The sequence below is a fragment of the Mchenga conophoros genome, linkage group LG14, assembly GCF_057382185.1.
Source record: "Mchenga conophoros isolate Kocher_MC1m ecotype Shallow Benthic linkage group LG14, M_conophoros_male_GT1.1, whole genome shotgun sequence".
Taxonomy (NCBI): Eukaryota; Metazoa; Chordata; class Actinopteri; order Cichliformes; family Cichlidae; genus Mchenga; species Mchenga conophoros.
Window position 1 is genome coordinate 18,120,854 of NC_140539.1, and position 20,506 is coordinate 18,141,359.

General features: G+C 44.3%; 3 protein-coding genes across 6 annotated transcripts in view; 2 read left to right on the forward strand and 1 right to left on the reverse strand.

Annotated features, from left to right (window-relative positions):
• The window catches only part of LOC146559570 (von Willebrand factor A domain-containing protein 5A-like), a 33,514-nt gene extending 15,808 nt beyond the window's left edge, over nt 1–17,706 (forward strand). For 2 of the 4 annotated variants that reach the window (XM_085245649.1, XM_085245652.1), the window contains exons 16-30: nt 6,622–6,642; nt 6,969–6,983; nt 7,246–7,269; nt 7,630–7,650; nt 7,992–8,006; nt 8,205–8,228; nt 8,863–8,883; nt 9,169–9,189; nt 9,422–9,445; nt 9,542–9,556; nt 10,152–10,181; nt 10,770–10,913; nt 14,280–14,425; nt 16,140–16,263; nt 16,369–17,706. In XM_085245649.1, the coding sequence (XP_085101775.1) occupies nt 6,622–6,642; nt 6,969–6,983; nt 7,246–7,269; nt 7,630–7,650; nt 7,992–8,006; nt 8,205–8,228; nt 8,863–8,883; nt 9,169–9,189; nt 9,422–9,445; nt 9,542–9,556; nt 10,152–10,181; nt 10,770–10,913; nt 14,280–14,425; nt 16,140–16,263; nt 16,369–16,448 (725 nt within the window). In that variant the 3' untranslated portion in view covers nt 16,449–17,706. The remainder of the gene's footprint in view (nt 1–6,621; nt 6,643–6,968; nt 6,984–7,245; nt 7,270–7,629; nt 7,651–7,991; nt 8,007–8,204; nt 8,229–8,862; nt 8,884–9,168; nt 9,190–9,421; nt 9,446–9,541; nt 9,557–10,151; nt 10,182–10,769; nt 10,914–14,279; nt 14,426–16,139; nt 16,264–16,368) is intronic. The other 2 variants (XM_085245650.1, XM_085245651.1) reach the window with 2 other exon arrangements.
• On the forward strand, nt 1,057–7,705 carry LOC146559571 (uncharacterized). The gene has a single exon (XM_085245653.1). It carries the CDS (start codon nt 1,940–1,942, stop codon nt 4,022–4,024), a length of 2,085 nt encoding a protein of 694 aa, XP_085101779.1. The 5' UTR covers nt 1,057–1,939; the 3' UTR covers nt 4,025–7,705.
• Nucleotides 17,707–18,910: 1,204 nt separating the features above from the next.
• LOC146559572 (uncharacterized) lies at nt 18,911–19,957 on the reverse strand. The gene has a single exon (XM_085244337.1). It carries the CDS (start codon nt 19,955–19,957, stop codon nt 18,911–18,913), a length of 1,047 nt encoding a protein of 348 aa, XP_085100463.1.
• Nucleotides 19,958–20,506: the final 549 nt, after the last annotated feature.

The window sequence follows — 20,506 nt, forward strand, 5'->3', positions numbered from 1 at the left end:
TTTTCTTTTTCGAATCGCGATCGGTTCGGATTTCGGATCAACCGTGATCCGTTGCACCACTATTCTTCAGCGTGTGTTACTGTGTTACTCGCTCAAATGTCCACTTCATACCTGTAGCTCCTCTCTCACACTCAGAGCTCCCCACCAAATCCCACTCATCCACTTAAGACTATCACTGGATTGGCCAGAATACATACCAATTAAATTAAAGAAAATACTGGCACTTCTAACATAAATAAAACATGCTGACTAAGTAGTACACATTACATCTGTCACTTTTTCAGTTTACTAAAGACACAATTTTTTTTTACCATTGATGTGCTAAAATCTAAAGAGGAGCGGATCCGACAGCGACTTACAATGCTTCTAGATAAGAATACTCTTGAAAAGGTGTTTGAATTAACTGAGAAAGCTAGTCTAGCACAGCATGAAAAGTCTAAAACCAGACAACAAGGGACATTTCACTTGTTGTGCGTCGGAAACTACAGCAAAATATGGAGATTGTCCTCAACAGACACCTATGAGAAGACCATAGAGGGAACAGTTCACTCTGCCTGGGATAGGGTTACTGAGACCCCGCCCTCTAGTCCGGCCCGGGGAGGTTGTCGGAGGGTGAGCGTCTGGTAGCCGGGCCCAAGTCCATGGGGCCTGGCCAGGCACAGCCCGAAAAAGGGACATGGGCCCATTGTCCTGCAGGTCCAGCACCCACAGGAGGCTCCGTATCAGTCGGGTGCATTGTGTACCGGGCGGCGGCCAGGAGCGGTGGCCCTGGTGGACCGAGCCACGGCTACCAAGACTGGCAATTGGAACATGGAATGTCACCTCTCTGGTGGGAAAGGAGCCTGAGTTAGTCCGTGAGGTTAAGAGGTACCAGCTAGATATAGTCAGGCTAATCTCAACACACAGCTTGGGCTCTGGAACCAGTCTCTTGGAGAGAAGCCGGACTCTGTCTCAGTCTGGAGTTGCCCCTGGTGAGAGGCAGCGGGCTAGGGTGGGTATCTTGGTATCCCCTCGGCTTGCTGCCTGTATGTTGGGGTTTCTCCCAGTGGACGAGAGGGTTTTTTCCCTGCATCTGTCAGGCTTCCTGGGTCGGTGACCCAGTATTTTCAGTTCACGTTCACTGTTTATCTTCTGCCTGTTCCACTTCCTGTTTTATTGTGTTAGCCTTGGTCCATGTGCATTATGTTCCGTCCTCTTCCCGTTTATCATTAGTTCATTATGTTCAGCTGTGTACTCACCAGGTTCTAATCTCTCATCACTCAGCCTGTGTATTTATGTCCCTCAGTTCAACCAGTCCAATGTCGTGTCATTGATGTTATTGTGATGTTGTCTCTCCGTCTGTATGTTCCGTTAGTCAGTCAGTGCTTCAGTCAGTCGTCCAGCCAGCCATTTTCTCCCTTTGTTCTGTTCATCCACTCCTTATAATAAATCGTCACCTACCTGCGAGTCCTGCGTTTGGGTTCCTTCTTCCTCGCCTCCACCCAACCGCTGACAGAATGACACGACCCGTGCCACGAAGACACGTTTGGAACCCAGCGGACTCGGACCTCTACGAGCGGCAGGAGGTAGCGCTCTCCTTGTGGGCGGAAAAGCTCAAGGAGAGACAGCGGCTCTTCGCGGAGCGAGAGCACGTCTTCGAGGGCACTCGCTTGGCTCTGGGCGGGCCTCGGAGACGCCGCGTTCCCCCACCTGCTGCCTCACCTGTACCGGAGCATTTGCCGTGGAGAGTGGACGTTCCACGCCGCGCTTCGGCCACTCCCTCTCTCGCCACTCATCCGCCGGACCTCCACCATCGCCGCGGCACAACGGCTACGCCTCCCACCTCGGCTCAACGGAGGCTACCGCGCCAGAGGCTCTGCTGTTTTCCCCGGCCGCTTCCGCTTCCCAGAGAAAGCGGCGCACACGCCGCCATAGAACGGACTACTTTCAGCCACTCCCGATGGTGAGCTCCAGTGACTGTTTTTCGCACTCACCATCTGATTATTCACTTAAAACGCACAATAAACCCATCTCTCATTCATGGGATGTTTCCCTCCTGGAGGATTCTGTGGACTGGGAAGATTTGTTCTGCTCTGCTCCCCCAAAGACTGTAAATAGTGGTGGCAGAAAAATCAGAACAATCTCCAATAAACCTGCCAGTAACACACACACCGTCACTATTTCCACACCCAGTATTCAGCCATTTCCCACCAGCACAGGGGCCCAGTCTACGCCCACACCAGTGCCAGCTCCCAGGAGGAGGGCAGCTGCGACCCGGTCTACCTCCACACCCGCTTCTGTTTCTCAGGTGGGGGTGACTGGTGTCCAGCCACCTTCCGTGCCCGTCCCAGCGCCCAGGTTGAGGGCAACCAGAACCCAGCTTGACCTCCCTGGAGGCTTGGAGGAGCTAACCGGTCCACCTGCTACTTCACCACTTCATCCACCTCCTGACCCAGCCTTTCACGCCCTCGCACTATCCCTAGTTAGATTAGCTGAACTGTCCCCTGCCCAGGCACCAGCCTTACGAGCCCAAGCCGTAATTTTATCTCCGTCACTAGCTCAATCTGTAGCTCAGCCAGCAGCCACGCCTGCCTCTGTTCCTCCCTTAGCATCTCCACTCCAGTCAGTTCCCTCACCTGCTGTCCAGTCCCCTCCTGTCCTCAAGTCACCTCCTGTAGCTCAGTCCCCTCCTGTCCTCCAGTCACCTCCTGTAGCTCAGTCCCCTGTCCAGTCAGTCCAGTCGCCCCCTGTTTCCCAGTCGCCGGTCTACCATCCTGTTCAGTTCCCGGACCTGCAGCCACAGCACCCAGAGCCAGCTGTGAGCCTTCCTGCTTCTCAGCCAGGGGTTTCCGCACCCGCTGGCCCGGCCGCTCCTCAGCCAGGGGTTTCCGCACCCGCTGGCCCGGCCGCTCCTCAGCCAGGGGCCTCCGCGCCTACTGGCCCTGCCTGTCTCCGGCCAGAGGCCTCCGCGCCTGCATCGCCTGGTCAGGCCTCTGCATCAGCTGCACCCACGCCCGGTCAGGCCTCTGCATCAGCTGCACCCACGCCCGGCCCGGCCTCTGCCTCAGCTGCACCCACGCCCGGCCCGGCCTCTGCCTCAGCTGCACCCACGCCCGGCCCGGCCTCTGCCTCAGCTGCACCCACGCCCGGCCCGGCCTCTGCCTCAGAGCCTTCGTCTGCTGCAGCCTCAGAGCCTTCGTCTGCTGCAGCCTCAGAGCCTTCGTCTGCTGCAGCCTCAGAGCCTTCAGCCTCAGAGCCTTCGTCTGCTGCAGCCTCAGAGCCTTCGTCTGCTGCAGCCTCAGAGCCTTCAGCCTCAGAGCCTTCAGCCTCAGAGCCTTCAGCCTCAGAGCCTTCAGCCTCGCCTGGCCCAGCCTCCGTGCCTTCAGCCTCGCCTGGCCCAGCCTCCGTGCCTTCAGCCTCGCCTGGCCCAGCCTCGTTTGGGTCTGGAGCTAAACGGCCATTTTCTAGACCGCTGGCTGGGCCACTGGCCGGGCGCCATCGCCGTCGTGGGCGGCCCACAGACCCTCTTCGCCTGAGTGGCCGCCGTCGCCTTCCGCACGGCCGGCCCCCGGACCGCCTTCGCCTGAGTGGCCGCCGTCGCCTTCCACACGGCCGGCCCCCCGAACTGTGTCCACGTCGCCGCCGTTGCCTTCCACGCGGTCGGCCCCCGGACCAGTGCTGTCGCCGTTGCCGTCCGCACGGTCGGCCCCCTGAACTGTCTCGTCTCGGCCACGGGCCGCGTGGACGCCCACCTGAACTGTCTCGTCTCCGCCACGGGCCACGGGGGCGCCCACCTGAACTGTCTCGTCTCGGCCACGGGCCAAGGGGGCGCCCACCTGAACTGTCTTGGTGTGGACTCCGTCCCTCCGTCCTGGGCCCCCTCCGCCCACCCTGTTCTGGTTTTTTTTTCTTTCTCTTTTGGCCGTCGGGTGCCGGCCTTTGGAGGGGGGGTACTGTCAGGCTTCCTGGGTCGGTGACCCAGTATTTTCAGTTCACGTTCACTGTTTATCTTCTGCCTGTTCCACTTCCTGTTTTATTGTGTTAGCCTTGGTCCATGTGCATTATGTTCCGTCCTCTTCCCGTTTATCATTAGTTCATTATGTTCAGCTGTGTACTCACCAGGTTCTAATCTCTCATCACTCAGCCTGTGTATTTATGTCCCTCAGTTCAACCAGTCCAATGTCGTGTCATTGATGTTATTGTGATGTTGTCTCTCCGTCTGTATGTTCCGTTAGTCAGTCAGTGCTTCAGTCAGTCGTCCAGCCAGCCATTTTCTCCCTTTGTTCTGTTCATCCACTCCTTATAATAAATCGTCACCTACCTGCGAGTCCTGCGTTTGGGTTCCTTCTTCCTCGCCTCCACCCAACCGCTGACAGCGTCTCTATGTCAGGGAATGGGTCCTGACTGTTGTCAGGATTGGGGCTGCGGCTGCAGTGATGCAGACACTGTACTGGTCTGTTGTGGTGGAGAGGGAGCTGAGTGTAAAAGGGAAGCTCTGAATTTACCGGTGTATCTACGTCCCTACCCTCGCCTATGGTCACGAGCTGTGGGTAGTGACCGAAAGAACGAGGTCACGGATACAAGCAGCAGAAATGGGCTTCCTCCGAAGGGTGGCTGGCCTCTCCCTTAGACATAGGTTGAGAAGTTCGGCCATCCGGGAGGGTCTTGCTGCTCCTTCACATCAAAAGGAGCCAGGCATCTGACAAGGATGGGCGCCTCCTGGGTGAGGTGTGTTGGGCATCCGTGAGGATGCCCCAGGGCAAACCCAGCACATGCTGGAGAGATTATATCTCCTGAGAACGCCTTGGTGTTCCCCCGGACAAACTGGAGGAGGTGGCTGGGGAGAGGGAGGTCTGGGCTTCTCTGCTTAGGCTGCTGCCCCTGTGACCCAGCCCCATATAAGCGGAAGAGGATGGATGGATGGATGTCCTCAGCAGTCAGAAAAGAGAAGGATGCCACACCAAGGATTTGTCTGACAGACAACTCACCCAAGCAGAGAAAAACATCCTTGCAAAAGGATTGACTTTGGTGTGACACCGAGACAAATCCTGCTAGTGGAACTGATCACATCCACAGAAACAGCAATCCAAAACAACAACATTGCAAATGTGGAAGCAGAGCAGCTATGGACAAGAGTTTCGGCCTGTCTCAGCAATGCAACATCAGCATGGAGAAGCGGAAGGCACTCACATCACTTAGTAATGACAACAACATTATCATCCTTCTGGCAGACAAGAGTAGGTGCATGGTTTTACTAAACCAGAAAGACTATCATGAGAAACTTTTTTCGCTGCTCAGTAACAAAAATGCCTCTAAAACGAAACCCAGGAAGTGGTTACAGGAAGAGGGTGATAGATGTCTGAAACTGTTAGAACAAGACAATGATATTGACCGGGCATCGTACCACAGGCTATACTCAGGGGAATCTACACCAAGTCTGTATGGTTTACAGAAGATACATAAACAGGGTGTACCTTTAAAGATCAGTTGTCTGTATGATCAACTTGGTCACCTATAACCTCACAAATTTTCTGGCTTCAATCCTCAACCCAGTGGTAGGCATGTCCGAACACCACATCTAGAACACCTTGGATTTGGTTGAGAAGGTAAAAGATGTCATTATGAAGGCAGATGAAACAATGGTCTCGTACAATGTCACATCTCTTTTCACTTGAGTTCCAGTCACTGAAGCAGTGGTTAGTAAGAGATTACAGGATAATCCCAACTTCAGCAACAGGACCACTCTCAGCATCTACCAAGCGTGTTTGCTCTGCCCCTCAGCCCTCTGGTTCCCACAATCCTTCTGGGAAAAACACAGAGGCAGCCATCAGTAAACTCCAGACTGCGTCAAGCACACACTCACTGACTTGCTGGGAAACTAACAGGTAGTCATGCAACGATCCCAAATTGATAGGAGCTCAGCCACTCTCTATAGTAGCTCCCTCCAGATGAGGCTGATTAACAGCAGGTGTGTGTCATCATCCACTTCAGGTGTGACCTGCCGGGAGGCTGGTCACACCTGAGTTCACACCTGAGTTCAGTTCAGAGGCCACTGAACCCAAGTGACAATAAAATAAAAAGGCAAGGGTGAGATGGTTAGAATGTGTGCAGAGTAGAGACAGTGGGCTTAGTGGAGAAAGGATGTTTAGGATTGAGCTGAAAGCAGGGAGAAGAGAAATAGAAAAGCAAAAAATTAAAACAAAATGGATGAATGATAGAATAAAAAAATCTCGCCTTAAGGTTCATGTTATATCTCTTTCCATTGTGAATTTTAAAAATTTCTATAAAGATATTTGCTGACTGACCTGTTTTGGGAGCCTTCTATTTTAAAATCTTTGGTTGAATAAGATGGTTGAAAGTTTGTTGTAGAATGTGTTGGGCATACCCTGTTTGAACCCCCTTTGAAGTTTGGAGCTCTTAAGCTATTTGAGTTAATAGAACTGTTTTTAAAAAAAAGTGTTTACATGACTTAATTTAAGTAGTTTGAACATTTGAAATTACAGTGTTTTGTGTGTACAAAATTTAATGTTGTGATATTATTCCAAGTACCTTTTGAACCCCTTGATTTGAATCATGATAAGAAGTCCAGTTGATATATTTTGCCACTTGTATTTAATCTTATTCTTGTCTCCTGTCTCACAGATGGCCGTGCACACCCACCTGGTAGGTTAGAAGCTGTATAAATATAGTAAATGACAACAAACAGTAAATAAACCAACACATTTCTGTGACACAGCTGCTGTTTAACTACATTTCAGCTTTAATGTGAAATGCAGTTTGTACAGGAGCTGTTATGGGTTTTTGTTTTCGTAGTTATTAACATATAGTCCGTTGTCCAAAGCACCAAGTGAATATGAATATTATTTTGCACAATGTTTAAATTGTTTTTGACTGCTCATGTATGAAGCTCAACAACCAAAAAATTTGTAAATTATGTTTGCTAACATGTTTTCACCTATTTTCTTACTTCTTTTTTTTGTCTTTCTCAGCATTCGAGACATATCGTAAGAAACAATGCTTTTTTTAAAATATATTTTGTGTTTTGTAATTATTAACATAGGCTGTTGTCTAGAGCAACAAGTGATGAAGATTGAGTTGTTACAACTTCTGTGATATTTCAAAGATTACTGAATAACTTTCTAGACTTTAAACAATGCTTTTAATGCGTAACTAATTATACCAACATCAGAAGCCAATCACTGAATCTGTTTTCTTCCTTTTCTTTTTTTTCTGTTGACCTCGTATATCTATTTTATCACTGACCAGAGCATTATCAACCTCTAAGACTAGGTCAGTTTAAAAAAGTTCTTTTTTCATTTTTTACATTGTAACATTAATAAAGAATAAGAAGAGAAAACAAGAAGCATTCAGACAGCACACACCTCTGTGATGGAGTAATTAGAAAGAGTAATTAATTAGATTGCTTGTTACTGAAAAAAGTAACGTCGTTAGTAACTTCGTTACTTTTAACCCTGTTATTCACATCCCTGTATCCGAGTACAGATATATATATATATATGTGTGTGTGTGTGTGTGTGTGTGTGTGTGTGTGTGTGTGTATTAAACGCCTTGGTGGGAATCATGATGAGAAGTCTAGCTGATACATTTTGTTACTGATAATTAATCTTATTCTTATTTTCTGTCTCACAGATGGCCGTTCACGCCCACCTGGTAGGTTAAAAGTTGTGTCTCTGTGTTGTATAAATGTAGTAAATGGTAACAAACAGTGAATAAACCAACACATTTCTGTGACGCAGCTGCTGTTTAACTACATTTCAGCTTTAATGTGAAATGCAGTTTGTACAGGAGCTGTTATGTTTTCCCAAGTTTTTTCATAGTTATTAACATAGTCGGTTGTCCAAAGCAGCAAGTGAATATGAATAGTATTCTGCAAAAGTTTAAATTGTTTGTGATGAGTCACAGTATGAAGCTCAACAACCAAAAAATTTGTAAATTATGTTTGCTAACATGTTTTCACCTTTCATCTTTATTTCTTTTTTATGCTTTCTCAGCATCCGCGGAATATAGTAAGGAAATCTTTTTTTAATATTTTGTGTTTTGTAATTATTAACATTGTCTAAAGCAACACGTGGTGAAGATTGAGTTGTTACAATGTGTGTGATATTTCAACAATTATTGAATAACTAACAACTTGGTAGACTTTGTAGACTCACTGAGGTTGTTTTCTTAATTATTGAATATCACCTATTTTTTTCCTTGACCAGAGTGTCTTCCATCTGAATGGACAGGTAAGTTTAAAAGTGTTTTTTTTTTTTCTAAATTATACATCAAAAATGAGTAATTAAGAAAACATATAAAATAAAAAGCATTTTTCCATCTTTGCACATTTTAAAACAGTTTGTAGAGTTTTTATATTTTCAGGTTTGCTTTGGTAGTCATTAATTACATTGGTAGTCATTTGTTGACACAAAGTGAAGAAGGCTGAATTGCTATAACCTTTGTGTTATTTTGAGTATTATTGAATAACTTGTACACTTGAAATAGTTTGCAGTGAGTTGTCACAACATTACAAGCCAATCGTTGCGTTTTTCTTTTATTATGTCTTGCGTATTGACATCACGCTCAAACATTTCCATTTTATCTCTCTAGAGTGGTCAGGTTTATATATTTTTAAAAAGGCGCACATCAATGGAACAAACGTGTTCATTGTATTTGATTCTCAGAGCCATCATTTAGTCTGAGCTCAGTGTGTTTGTGTGTGCTGATTTCTTCATGTGATAAAGTGTTTTGTATGTAAAAAATGTCATGTTGTGACATTATTCTAAGTACCTTTTGAACCACTTGTTTTGAATCATGATAAGAAGTCTAGTTAATACATTTCGTTAATGATAATTAATCTTATTCTTATCTTCTGTCTCACAGAATGCTATGGAAGCCTCTGTGGTAGGTTACAAGTTGTGTCTCTGTGTTGTAATTATTAACATCCTCTAAAGCAACAAGTGATGGAGATTGAGTTGTTAAAACTTCTGCAATATTTTAATTATTGAATAACTAATAACTTTGTAGACTTTAAAAACTGCTTAATGAGTAAATAATTATAGCAACATCAGAAGGCAATCACAGAGGTTTTTTTTCTTAATTACTGAATATCACCTATTTTTACCTTGAAGTTTAGTTAATACATTGTGTTACTGATAATTAATCTTATTCTTATCTTCTGTCTCACAGATGGTAATGGACGCCTACGTGGTAGGTTAAAAGCTGTGTCTCTGTGTTGTAATTATTAACATTATCTAAAGCAACAAGTGATGAAGATTGAGTTGTTACTATGTGTGTGATATTTCAAAGATTACTGAATAACTAATAACTTTGTAGAATTTAAAAACTGCTTAATGAGTAAATAATTATAGCAACATCAGAAGCCAATCACTGTGTTTGTTTTCTTAATTATTGAATATCACCTATTTTTATCCTTGACTAGAGTGTCTTCCATCCAGAAATGAAGGTAAGTTTAAAAGTTTTTTTCCTGCATTGTAACATAAAAAAAGAGTAAGTAAGATTTTTTTTAAAAAAACATTTTTAAATGTTTTTGCTTTCACAGCACTCATGGGTTGTGGTAAGGAAAAAAGTTTTTTAGTATTCTCTGTTTTGTAATTATTAACAGGCTGATGATGATGAAGGTGAAGGTTGAGTTTATTTTCTTCATACTCATATAAATCTAAATTGTATAAATTATTCCTGAACAGCAAGTCAAGGGAGGTCAGTTTAAAAAAATATGTTTACTAATTTCTACAGACACACACACACACAACAGAGTAAAGGGGAAAAATATGAAATAAGAGGCGCTCTGAGAGTTAAAACCTCCATCAGTGCAGCTTATTTTTTGGGCAATATTTACTTTTATTGTGTTTTTTCTTTTTCGTTTTTTTTAAATTACTTAAATTCATCTGTGAGGTTAAAAATCTGTTTCTGTGATTTTTATAAATATAGAAATTGTCTGCAATCACTAAATAAACTAACACATTTCTCTGACAAAGTTAGTATTTTACCCATTCTAAGCTTGATGTGAAATACACTTCATAGAGAAAAAGTTGTTTCATGTTATGTCAATTTCAAGAAAATTAACCATGTCATAATGATTTTTTTTTTTAATGGATGATACTGTTTACTTAATGATTTTAACATCAGACTTTTAATTGTGTGTTGTTTAGCTCGATCGCAGGTCATGCGCTCTGCTAGAGGTGAGTAAAAAGCTAAATGTTGCAGAAACAGTGTGATTAAAAATACGTTAAATGGCTGTAAGCACGCAACTAAACACCACATGCGTTTGCCACAGTTGATCTTTAATTTTGCCTTGGAAGCCTTTAACATCTTGTGTTTATTGCGTTACCATTCCAATCCAGTGATAGTTGTTCTGCTTCTCAATTCTCAGGTCACCATTTGCTCCATGTTTTTAAATCAGCAAGAGACAACATATTGCTGCATTGTGATGACTGTTAAAAAAACATATGAACCAGTTCCTGACATAGGAGTCCAAGAGTTTTCATTGTCCTACATTTAAGAGAGATACCATTGCACTTGTTGCACATTTGCTTAGTCAGGACGCCCACAGGCAGTAGAACTGGAGCAGCTCCTATTTACTTTGTTTTAGATGACCGTTACTGCACTGGATGGATGTGGATTTCTATTTATTGGAAAGGAATAAACTTAACTCAGCATCAGTCATATGAAAGTAATGAATTACCAGATCACCCAGTTGGACTGTAGTGTGTGTGTTTTTATAATAATGACTTGAGCTTCATTGAGTTGTGGTCTCTCTAATCTCGCAGAACCTGATAGCTATGAACCAACAAACAAGTCTGACAGCAAAAAAGGGCTATTTACTCACATGAAGAAGAAGCTACCTGTCTTTTGGAAATCTCATAAGACGCCTACCAACTATGATGATGCTCGTCTAAACTTTGTGTCTGAAGGTAATGATTTGATTTGATTTGATATACCTTTATTAGTCCCACAAGGGGAAATTTCATAAGGCTGCCGACCTATTGCACGCAATGGTGGCGCCATCTTACCCTCCAACCATACATACATTACACAAAACATCACATGGGGAAGACAGGTCAGAGAGGTATAACAATGGAAAATGCACCACATGAGGAAAGATAAGGAGAAAAAAAATAACTCCCCCCAGACTGAGCTCCGACAGGGAGATCCGTTTGAGAACAGAAAAAAAAACACCTCTGCACATAGCACATGAAAAAAAAACTCTTAATACACCAAAGAAACACATGACAAGTAACAGGGGTGGGTAAAGGGTGAGAGACCGCCGAATTAGACAGTACATCCAGGCCTGCGTGCGCTGGTCTCCTTGATCCCTGTCAGCATCGGAAGGGAATAAGCGTCGAAGGCGTTTGGAAAGGGAGGGGGGATGAGTGTGTGCATATCAGTGTATATGTATGTGTGTGCGTGTCCAGAGTTCAGCTGAGACAGTGTCCTTCACCCTGCTAGGCTAAGTAAACAGTCTTCCAGCCAACCCAGGTGGCCTTGCATGGAATGGGAAGGAACAGACTAAACACAGTCGTTATCAACCAACAGAAGCGTCCAGTTTCCATCATTTACAGAATTTCAGGGCACCCAATACATTCTTCATTGTTGTCGCCACATTATAGTCATCTTACCATAACACTGCACTGCAAAAAAGAGGAAAATGTGCTTTACTGTAAATTTACTGTAGAATGTCTACAGTAGAACTGTCTTTGTATTTTCTCATACACATTTATGTTATACTATCATATTATAGTCCTTCAGCCGAGTATATGGACTACTATGAATTCTACTATATATATGTATATATATATAGTAGACCAATCGGAGTCTGCGCTGCGGGACTGTTTTGATCACGCGGACTGGGAAATGTTTCACGTGGCTGCTAGGGACATTGATGAATACACAGACTCAGTCTGTGGATTTATCAGGAAATGCGTGGAAGATGTCGTCCCATCCAGAACAGTTAAATCCTTCCCAAATCAAAACCCTGGATTAACGGAGATGTTCGCGCGGCACTGGCGGCACGGAACACCGCCTTTGCCTCCGCGAACACATCGGACTACAAACACGCACATTACCAACTCCGGAAGACGATCAAAGCAGCCAAACGTGAGTACAGGGACAGGGTGGAGCAACAGTTTGACAACCCTCGGAGTATGTGGCAGGGACTAAACACGATCACAGACTTTAGAGGGAAAACCAGCACACCGCAGACCACGGCCTCTCTGTGTGAGGATCTAAACGTATTCTACGCTAGATTCGACACAGCGAACACCATGAGACCGGACAGTGTGCGCACCGCGGATGACGTCAGTGCGCACACTGTGTCTGAGGAGGATGTGCGGAGGTGCTTCAGGAAGGTGAACGCACGCAAAGCTACTGGTCCGGACGGGATTCCCGGCCGCGTCCTCAAGTCATGCGCGGCTCAGCTGGCTGGAGTGTTCACGCACATCTTCAACCTTTCCCTCTCTCTGTCTGTAGTCCCAGCCTGCTTCAAAATGGCCACCATCGTCCCTGTACCCAAATCCTCCACCATCTCCTCATTGAACGACTGGCGACCTGTAGCCCTGACCCCCATCGTAAGCAAATGCTTCGAGAAGCTGGTCAGGGACTTCATCTGCTCTGCACTACCCGACTCACTGGACCCTCTACAGTTTGCATACCGCCACAACAGGTCCACTGATGATGCCATAGCCCTGACACTACACACTGCCCTGTCACACCTGGAGAAGAGAGACACGTATGTGAGAATGCTGTTTGTAGATTACAGCTCAGCATTCAATACCATTGTTCCCTCGAAGCTGGACAGGAAACTGCAGGATCTAGGACTGAGCAGCTCCCTCTGCAGCTGGATCCTTAGCTTCCTGTCTGACAGACGCCAGGTGGTCAGACTGGGCAGCATCACCTCATCCCCCATCACACTGAACACTGGTGCTCCACAGGGGTGTGTACTGAGCCCTCTCCTGTACTCACTCTACACCTACGACTGCACAGCCACTAACAGCTCCAACATCATTGTGAAGTTTGCGGACGACACTACAGTGGTGGGTCTTATCACCAACGGTGATGAGACGGCTTACAGAGAGGAGGTCAGCGCCCTGACCCACTGGTGTCAAGACAACCATCTCACCCTCAACGTCGCAAAGACAAAGGAGTTGATAGTGGACTTCCGGAGGTGCAGAGAAGTGCACACCCCCATCACCATCAACGGCGCTGCTGTGGAGAGAGTGAGCAGCTTCCGGTTCCTTGACGTACACCTGGCTGAGGATCTTACGTGGTCAGTACACACAAACAAAACAGTGAAGAAGGCGCAGCAGCGCCTCTTCTTTCTCAGGAGACTGAAAAGATTCGGCATGAGCCCCCGCATCCTCAGGACCTTCTATCACTGTGCCATTGAGAGCATCCTCACTGGATGCATCACCACCTGGTATGGCAACAGCACCGCCTACAACTGCAAAGCTCTCCAGCGAGTAGTGCGGTGCTCTGAACGGATAATTGGAGGTGAGCTTCCCTCCCTCCAAGACATCTACAGGAAGCGGTGCCTGAGGAAAGCGGGGAGGATCATCAAGGACTCCAGTCACCCCAGCCATAAACTGTTCAGACTGCTTCCATCAGGAAAGAGGTTCTGCAGCATCCGGTCCCGTACCAGCAGACTGAGAGACAGCTTTTTCCATCAGGCCATCAGACTGCTGAACACTTCATAGACACCTCAGCTTCACTACTGGAACTTTAACATTATGCACTCCATACTGTACAGTAACGCCACTGTTTTGCACATATTCAACTCTGTATATTTTATTTTATATATTTTATTTATTGTTTACTCTATTTAATTTGTAAAATATGTGTACACACACACACACGTAGAAAAATATTTAGTATACACATCCAGGAATGCATATACTATTATATATTGTACATATATTTATTAGTTTCAGATGTAGCCATTTTGTATTTTGCTTGTTTACATTATTGTATTTTGCACAACTCTGTTGCTTGTGAAGCTCGCACACAAGAATTTCACTCACATGTGCTGTACCAATGTACCTGCACATGTGATGTGACAATAAAAGTGATTTGATTTGATTTGATTTGATATATATATATATATATATATATATATATATATATATATATATATATAGATAGATAGATAGATAGATAGATAGATAGATAGATAGATAGATAGATAGATAAAAATTATATATGTATGTGTAATAATAGATATATAGAACTAGATTCAACACTTTATGTCCAGTTATTATTTCATCTTTGTACTTTATCTCTTTCAGCTGCTGTGCAATTGCAGCCACCCAGAGATCCTTTGCTACAGTTAGTCTTCCTTCAGGAGGCATCTGGCTACTGGCGGCTTGATCCAGCTCTGGCTACTGCACTGGGAAAGATCAGCAAGGAGATGGAAAAGTCAAAGCCTGAAAAGGTGGGTTGTTGTCAATTTTAGTCATTACAAAAAGTGAATATATGGGTGTTAATCAAATTTTATAGTACACATTAAAGAAAGAAATTTAAGAAATTAAACTGTAACATAACATAACAGATGAAAATTAATTCAGCTGTACTAAAAACTAGGGCTGGATATTGTCACTGATTTCTGGAATCAATTCAATTCCGATTCACAAGGTCCCGATATTCGATTCTATCCACGATTCGATTTAATTCGCTTCGATTTGATTTGAATCGGGGGGAATTTTGCCTCAGACAGTCAGAAATATCATAATTCTGATCACTTATCAGTGCATATCCATATTATCCATAATATCTATAACAAGAAAGCGGGTCCGCGCTTTGTGTTTACGTATTTGTGCAGAATCTGTGTACCTGCTGCCATTTAATGTTTTAGCTGTTTGGTGGTTGTCAAAATTTTGTGAGGTTTAACCTCAGATTCTGGTGTTTCGGGCAAAATAAATTTATATTAAAAATTGATTCAGGATTTTAATGAATCGATATCATGTTATCCAAGCTAGAATTGATTTTAATCTATAAATCAATAATCAAAAACTACCCCTAGTAAAAACTGGCAAAAAATACATTATTTATATTATCACAATTGCCAAAAGTAAGATCTAAACCCTTGTGTAGCATTTTTTTTTTAAAATCTAAATGTAGTTGTGTGCAGAACACTAACTTGTTTTGGTGTATCAACATTCACATGTGACTGGCTGCCTGTTGCCATTTTAGCTGTAGAGACAGGGAGACAGGAAGACGGATTTAAATGCAAGCATATCAGGAAAAAGTGACGAAACGAGCGAAAACGTAAAATGAGCAGCAACTAGCTGCATTTCAATGACATTGGAGACTGCAAAGTACAGTGCAGAATTTAAAAAATTGGGAGCTGTCTAAAGTGAAACCTGTCTTTGTTTTCAGCCATTTTCCATCAAGGACAAAAAAACCTCATTTGTGTTCTCCCTAGTAGTAGTAGTAACTGCATAAAAATAAAGCTTTTATGAAAACACTGAATGAAAAATTGTTTCCTTGAAAAAGACTAAAATTACTGTTCAGTACTGAATGTTAGATAAAATAAACTATATTCAAAGTGTCTTTGAATGGCAGAGATGCAGAAATGTGTGAATATACTGCAGAGCCATGGCTCAGTGTCTGTGTGTCTAAATTAGTCTCACAGACCTGAATATGATACTTGAAGCCATTTGTATTTCTGAACCTGTTTGATCTGCTGCTCACCACTAAGAAGAACAAGCATCAATTTTGGACTTTTAACAGTATTTTTATAGGTTTTACATCTTTTCCCGCTGATTAAAAACCTCCCTTGTGGCAATTTATACTACACAAAGCGATTAACCAATAAACAATTAAATGACCGAGATGTTAGTTTTTCACTTTCAACAATAGAAATTTTGAGGGGTTTTGTGACTAACAAAAACTGGACAGCCTGGACAATGAGATACAATTTTACACATTTATTTCTTACAATTTAAGTCCAAAGAGTCGTACTGACAGGTTTCCTTTTTTGTCACAGCAGGTTTTTCTTCATTATGTAGAAAAACTTCTTCACTGGTCCGACCCACTTAAGAGCAAAGTGGGCTGAATGTGGCCTACGATGTAAAATTTGTTTGACACCCTTTCTCTGTGTGTGTGTGTGTGTTGCCTGTTTTATTTGTCTCTGATTGGGGAATTAGGGCAACAATGAAGTGTGGGCCACCATTCTGGCTCTGATCTGGCTTCATGCTTTTAAGATGGATGCAAAGGATGAGTGGGAGCTTCTGGCTATGAAGGCTGCCTCATGGCTCCGTGCTCAGAATGGTAGTAACACGATAATAACAGAAAATGCTGCATATCCATGACACAAAGTTAAAGTGAGCTATTCTTGCAAATTCATTCTTTAATCCTTGTGTTTTGTGTTCTTAGCACCATGTGTGTCAGAGTGTGTGGACGCTGGAAATGTCCTGTTGGGTTCCAGCGTGAAGAAAGAAGCTCTGGGACTCTGAGAGTTTTTTCAAATTGGCTTCACCTTAAGAGCTAGTTACACCATTAAGCCTTTTGATTCAGTGTTGTGTCATACTGTCTTCTTCATTCACCTTCTTCACTGACTGTGTGTTTATACATCATTCTGCATTTAATCATTAGTTATTACTAATCTCGGCTCTCTTCCATAGCGTGTCTTTTGTCATGTCTCCCTCCCCTCATCTCCAACCGGTCGTGGCAGATGGCCGCTCCTCCCTGATCCTGGTTCTACCAGTTTTTTTTCTTGGTAAAAGGGAGTTTTTCCTTCTGCACTATAACCAAAACACTTGCTCATAGGGGAGTCATGTGATTTTTGAGATTTTGTTTTCTCTGTATTATTGTAGCATATTTACCTTACAATATAAAATGCCTTTAGGCGTGTGATGCCTTTTGATCAAAAGACAGTAATTAGGGCATGATGTGATTAAGTTACATAAGCAAAGTGATAAATAAGTTCATAGTTAATAAACATTATAAGTAAATTTATGCTAAAAACGGTTAAAATATTTTGGTTTTGAAATCTGATTAGAGTAAGACATCTTTATTACAAGCGATCTTTGTATATTGTACGCGCAGCAACGGGCGCGAGAGAGCACTCACATCACGAACCTATCTTTAACATACTTTTCTCCCGCAACTGTAGAATTTGTGAACAAGTGCTTCGGCAGAAATAAGAGTACACTCATGTACACGCTAAATGTGCCCTACACACTTGTGCTTTGGGAAACGTTCGTTTTAGTGAGTATTACTGTGTTCAGGAAGAACTTGGATATGTGTTTACATGGAATAAAATGTGATGCCAAAGTAATGCACGCATTTAAGTTTGTCATTAAGATGTGTGCATTGGTGAGAAATTTTTTGTTATTTTGTTCATTTCACTTACAAAACTGAGAAGAATCCTTGGGAGAGGAAAAGGTTTAAAAAGGTCTTCAAAGTCAAGAAAAGCAAGCCCTGTGTGGAGATCTCTTCTGTTGTGTTTGCTGGCTGTTTAGCTTCACATTGTTACGTGTTGTGAGGGCAGCACAAGGCAACTGTTGTTGTGATTTGGAGCTATATAAACAAAACTGGATTGAATTGCACTGAATGATGCCTACAATGTTATATTTATTTTTAATCTTTAATTTTTATGTTGTTGCAATCGTTCTAAGTGCTTAATTCAAATTGTTTTACTTGTATTTCCACGTGTGCCTTGAACTGAAAATTAAAAACTGAAAATTCAAGTTGGTGCTTTGAATGAAAGGGGCTCCAATCTTAATTGCTTTTATTTATTATGACTCCTTGCGTGTGTTCTGTAGAATGTTTATAAAGAAAATCCTCCAAGTTTAAGAACTGACTACTATGGATAAAGTGAATGTCCCTAACTCTGTCCTTCTGAGTCAAGATCAACAGCCTCACTTCAAGAAAATGAATAATTATAGTTCTTTTCCTCTTCAAAATACAATAAAAGATATCACAGCAGACTTGTGATATTGCCATAGGTTGAATACAGGAAAACAGTATCGAATTATACTAATAACTGAAGATCTACCATGCAGCTTATTCTTTCATCACTAACGATCTCATTGGATAGCTGAAGCAGAAAACCTCTGCCTTCACCGGAGTACAACTGCATGCGTGTCAGTGATGGGTCATGAGCAAAATGCTTTGTAGTGAATCAGAAGAGCCGACTCCCATTGAGTGAGAGCCGGTGTTGTCTATAATATGTGAAACATATGTCAAATGTATCCCTCATGAATGATATCAAATCAACTTGAGCCACAGACAACATTCCCGTAACAAGGTAGAAGCCGCAGTCAGTTTTTGGCAGTGACTTTTATATATCCTTTATTTATGCAGTTAAAAAACCAATCTTGTTGACATTAAAAATGGCTTTTGTCATTGTCTTTTGGACAGCAGAAATTGGCCCTGATCCCTCACTCTGATCAGTGTTGGGAAGATGTGGCCATGGATGGGCCAGCGCATCCAGTGTGACAGGGAGAAAAACAGTGGGCAATGTGTGTTTTCTCGTGAGGCGAAGAGATCTATGACAGCCCGGCCGTATCTCTGCCAAATCTGCTCCACCACCTGTGGGTGAAGCCTCCATTCTCAGAACAGTGGATTCCCCCTGATCAGGAGGTCCGCCCCCCTGTTCAGAATTACTGGCAAGTGAGTTGCTTGAAGGGAGAGGAGCCGTGTGCTGCTCCACACAATTATTTCCCTGGCTAACCTGTATAGCTGTTGGGAACGGGTACCGCCCTGGCGGTTGATATGAGCAACTACAGTGGAGTTGTCTGTTTTCACTAAAACATGTTGAGCTTCTGAAAATACTTCTGAGCATCACCTAAGCCTGACAGGTTTAGCCACAAGGCTCTCTCACCCGAGACTGCAAGGCCCATAACTTGCGACACCCTTGGACTGCTCCCCTGGAGGAGCGAAGAATGAGCTCATTAACCACGCAGATTTCATCTCAGAGAGCTGGGTTTGGGGAACCAGAGTCAAGCTGACGGCTCATGTCTTCCAGAATTTCTGCCTGATATGCTGATAGCAGTGTGACTGCATTAAGCAAGCATACTGACTGTGCAGCATATTTGTACATCCTTTGATAAATAGATGCCGTGAAGCAATCCATCTTGCTGGGCAAAGAAATGCCAGAAGAAGCTGAGACTGCCCTGCGGTTAGGGTGAAGGTGATATGCCACTGAAGGCTCCACTGCTGGGGGTTCAGTCAGCCCCAGTTCACCCATCCCCTGGATCTCAAGCTTAGAGCAGCCCTTGGTCGGAAGCTTGCTTTTAAAAGGGCTTGACCAGGAGTGACTCATTTCTTTCATGCAGGCAGAGACTGCTGGCAGAAGCTGCTTTGATGGCGGCAGGGCTGGTGGGAGCCTCTTGCCATCATACAGGTCGCGTTCTGCCCCTTCGGTATCCCGGGCAGCTGGCCATGGGATGCCTAGCTTGGTAGAAGCCCGTTTGCAGACCTCGTACAAATAGCTGTCCTCCGGGGGTGCAACTTCAGCCCCACTCGGTGGCCTGGACTGCTGAGGAGGGAAGGTAGAGTCATCCTCCTCCTCATCCATGTCCTCTAGGTTGAGGAGGTCGGAGTTGGCATCGCCCTCCGCATCTTCGCCACCCGGCTTGCCCACATTTTGATCGAGAAGGTCCTCGAACAATGGGGGCATGAGCGGGGACTCTTCTTCCATCATGTCTGCCCAGCTGGAGGCTCGCGGATGACGGATATCACTCATAGCAGTAGCAGCCGACAGGCAGGGGTCCTGACTGTTCGTTACTGCTACCCTCAGCCTCCTTTCCAGGACTTTCTCTGGCATCAACGCACAGTGTGGGCATCCCTGGGGGTCTGCCAGTGAAGCCTGAGCATGCTTGGCACCCATACAGACAATGCACGTTGGATGAGGGTTCCTGCCCGAGATGGTGGCACCGCATGATGCAGGGCATGGGCGGGATACAGCCTCTTTGGCCTTCGGTTCCGACCCTTTGGCGAGGGTAGGAGCCGTAGACATGGTTAGCGGAAAGGGGTGAGACTAGCCTACACAAGGCTCATCGCGACACGTTAGCCCGTACGTAGCTAGGACTAGCAGCGGGGGTTAAATCCGAGCTAGTCGCCACGGGAGTCAGCTCGTCGTGTCATCTTAGCTGCACTCCGCTAGCAACTTAATACTAACCAAACCGTAGGTTGACTAACAAGCTAATGCTAGTGAGATGCTAATATGGTTTGTGGCTTGCTAACAAGTTAATGCTAGCCGGACACTGAAAAAATAGCTCGTCGTAATGCGTTAGCCCGAGTTACACAACGTTGGCTACCTCGCTAGCTAAAACCAGGTTTCTCACGGGAAGAAAGCGAGAATGAGTTAGGAGGGGCTGGTCAGCCGTGTTAGAATGAAGGGGCGGAGCCCTGAGCACGGCTCGACATGTCTGTCATAGACAGACATGTTGTCATTGGAGTAATTCCCGTAGTGAAACACCGAGCGTAGAAAAAGAACTGAAAATTCTAGATCTCAGAATTATACAAAAAAGTCTTTTTCAGGGAACACAAAATGGGTTAAGAATTT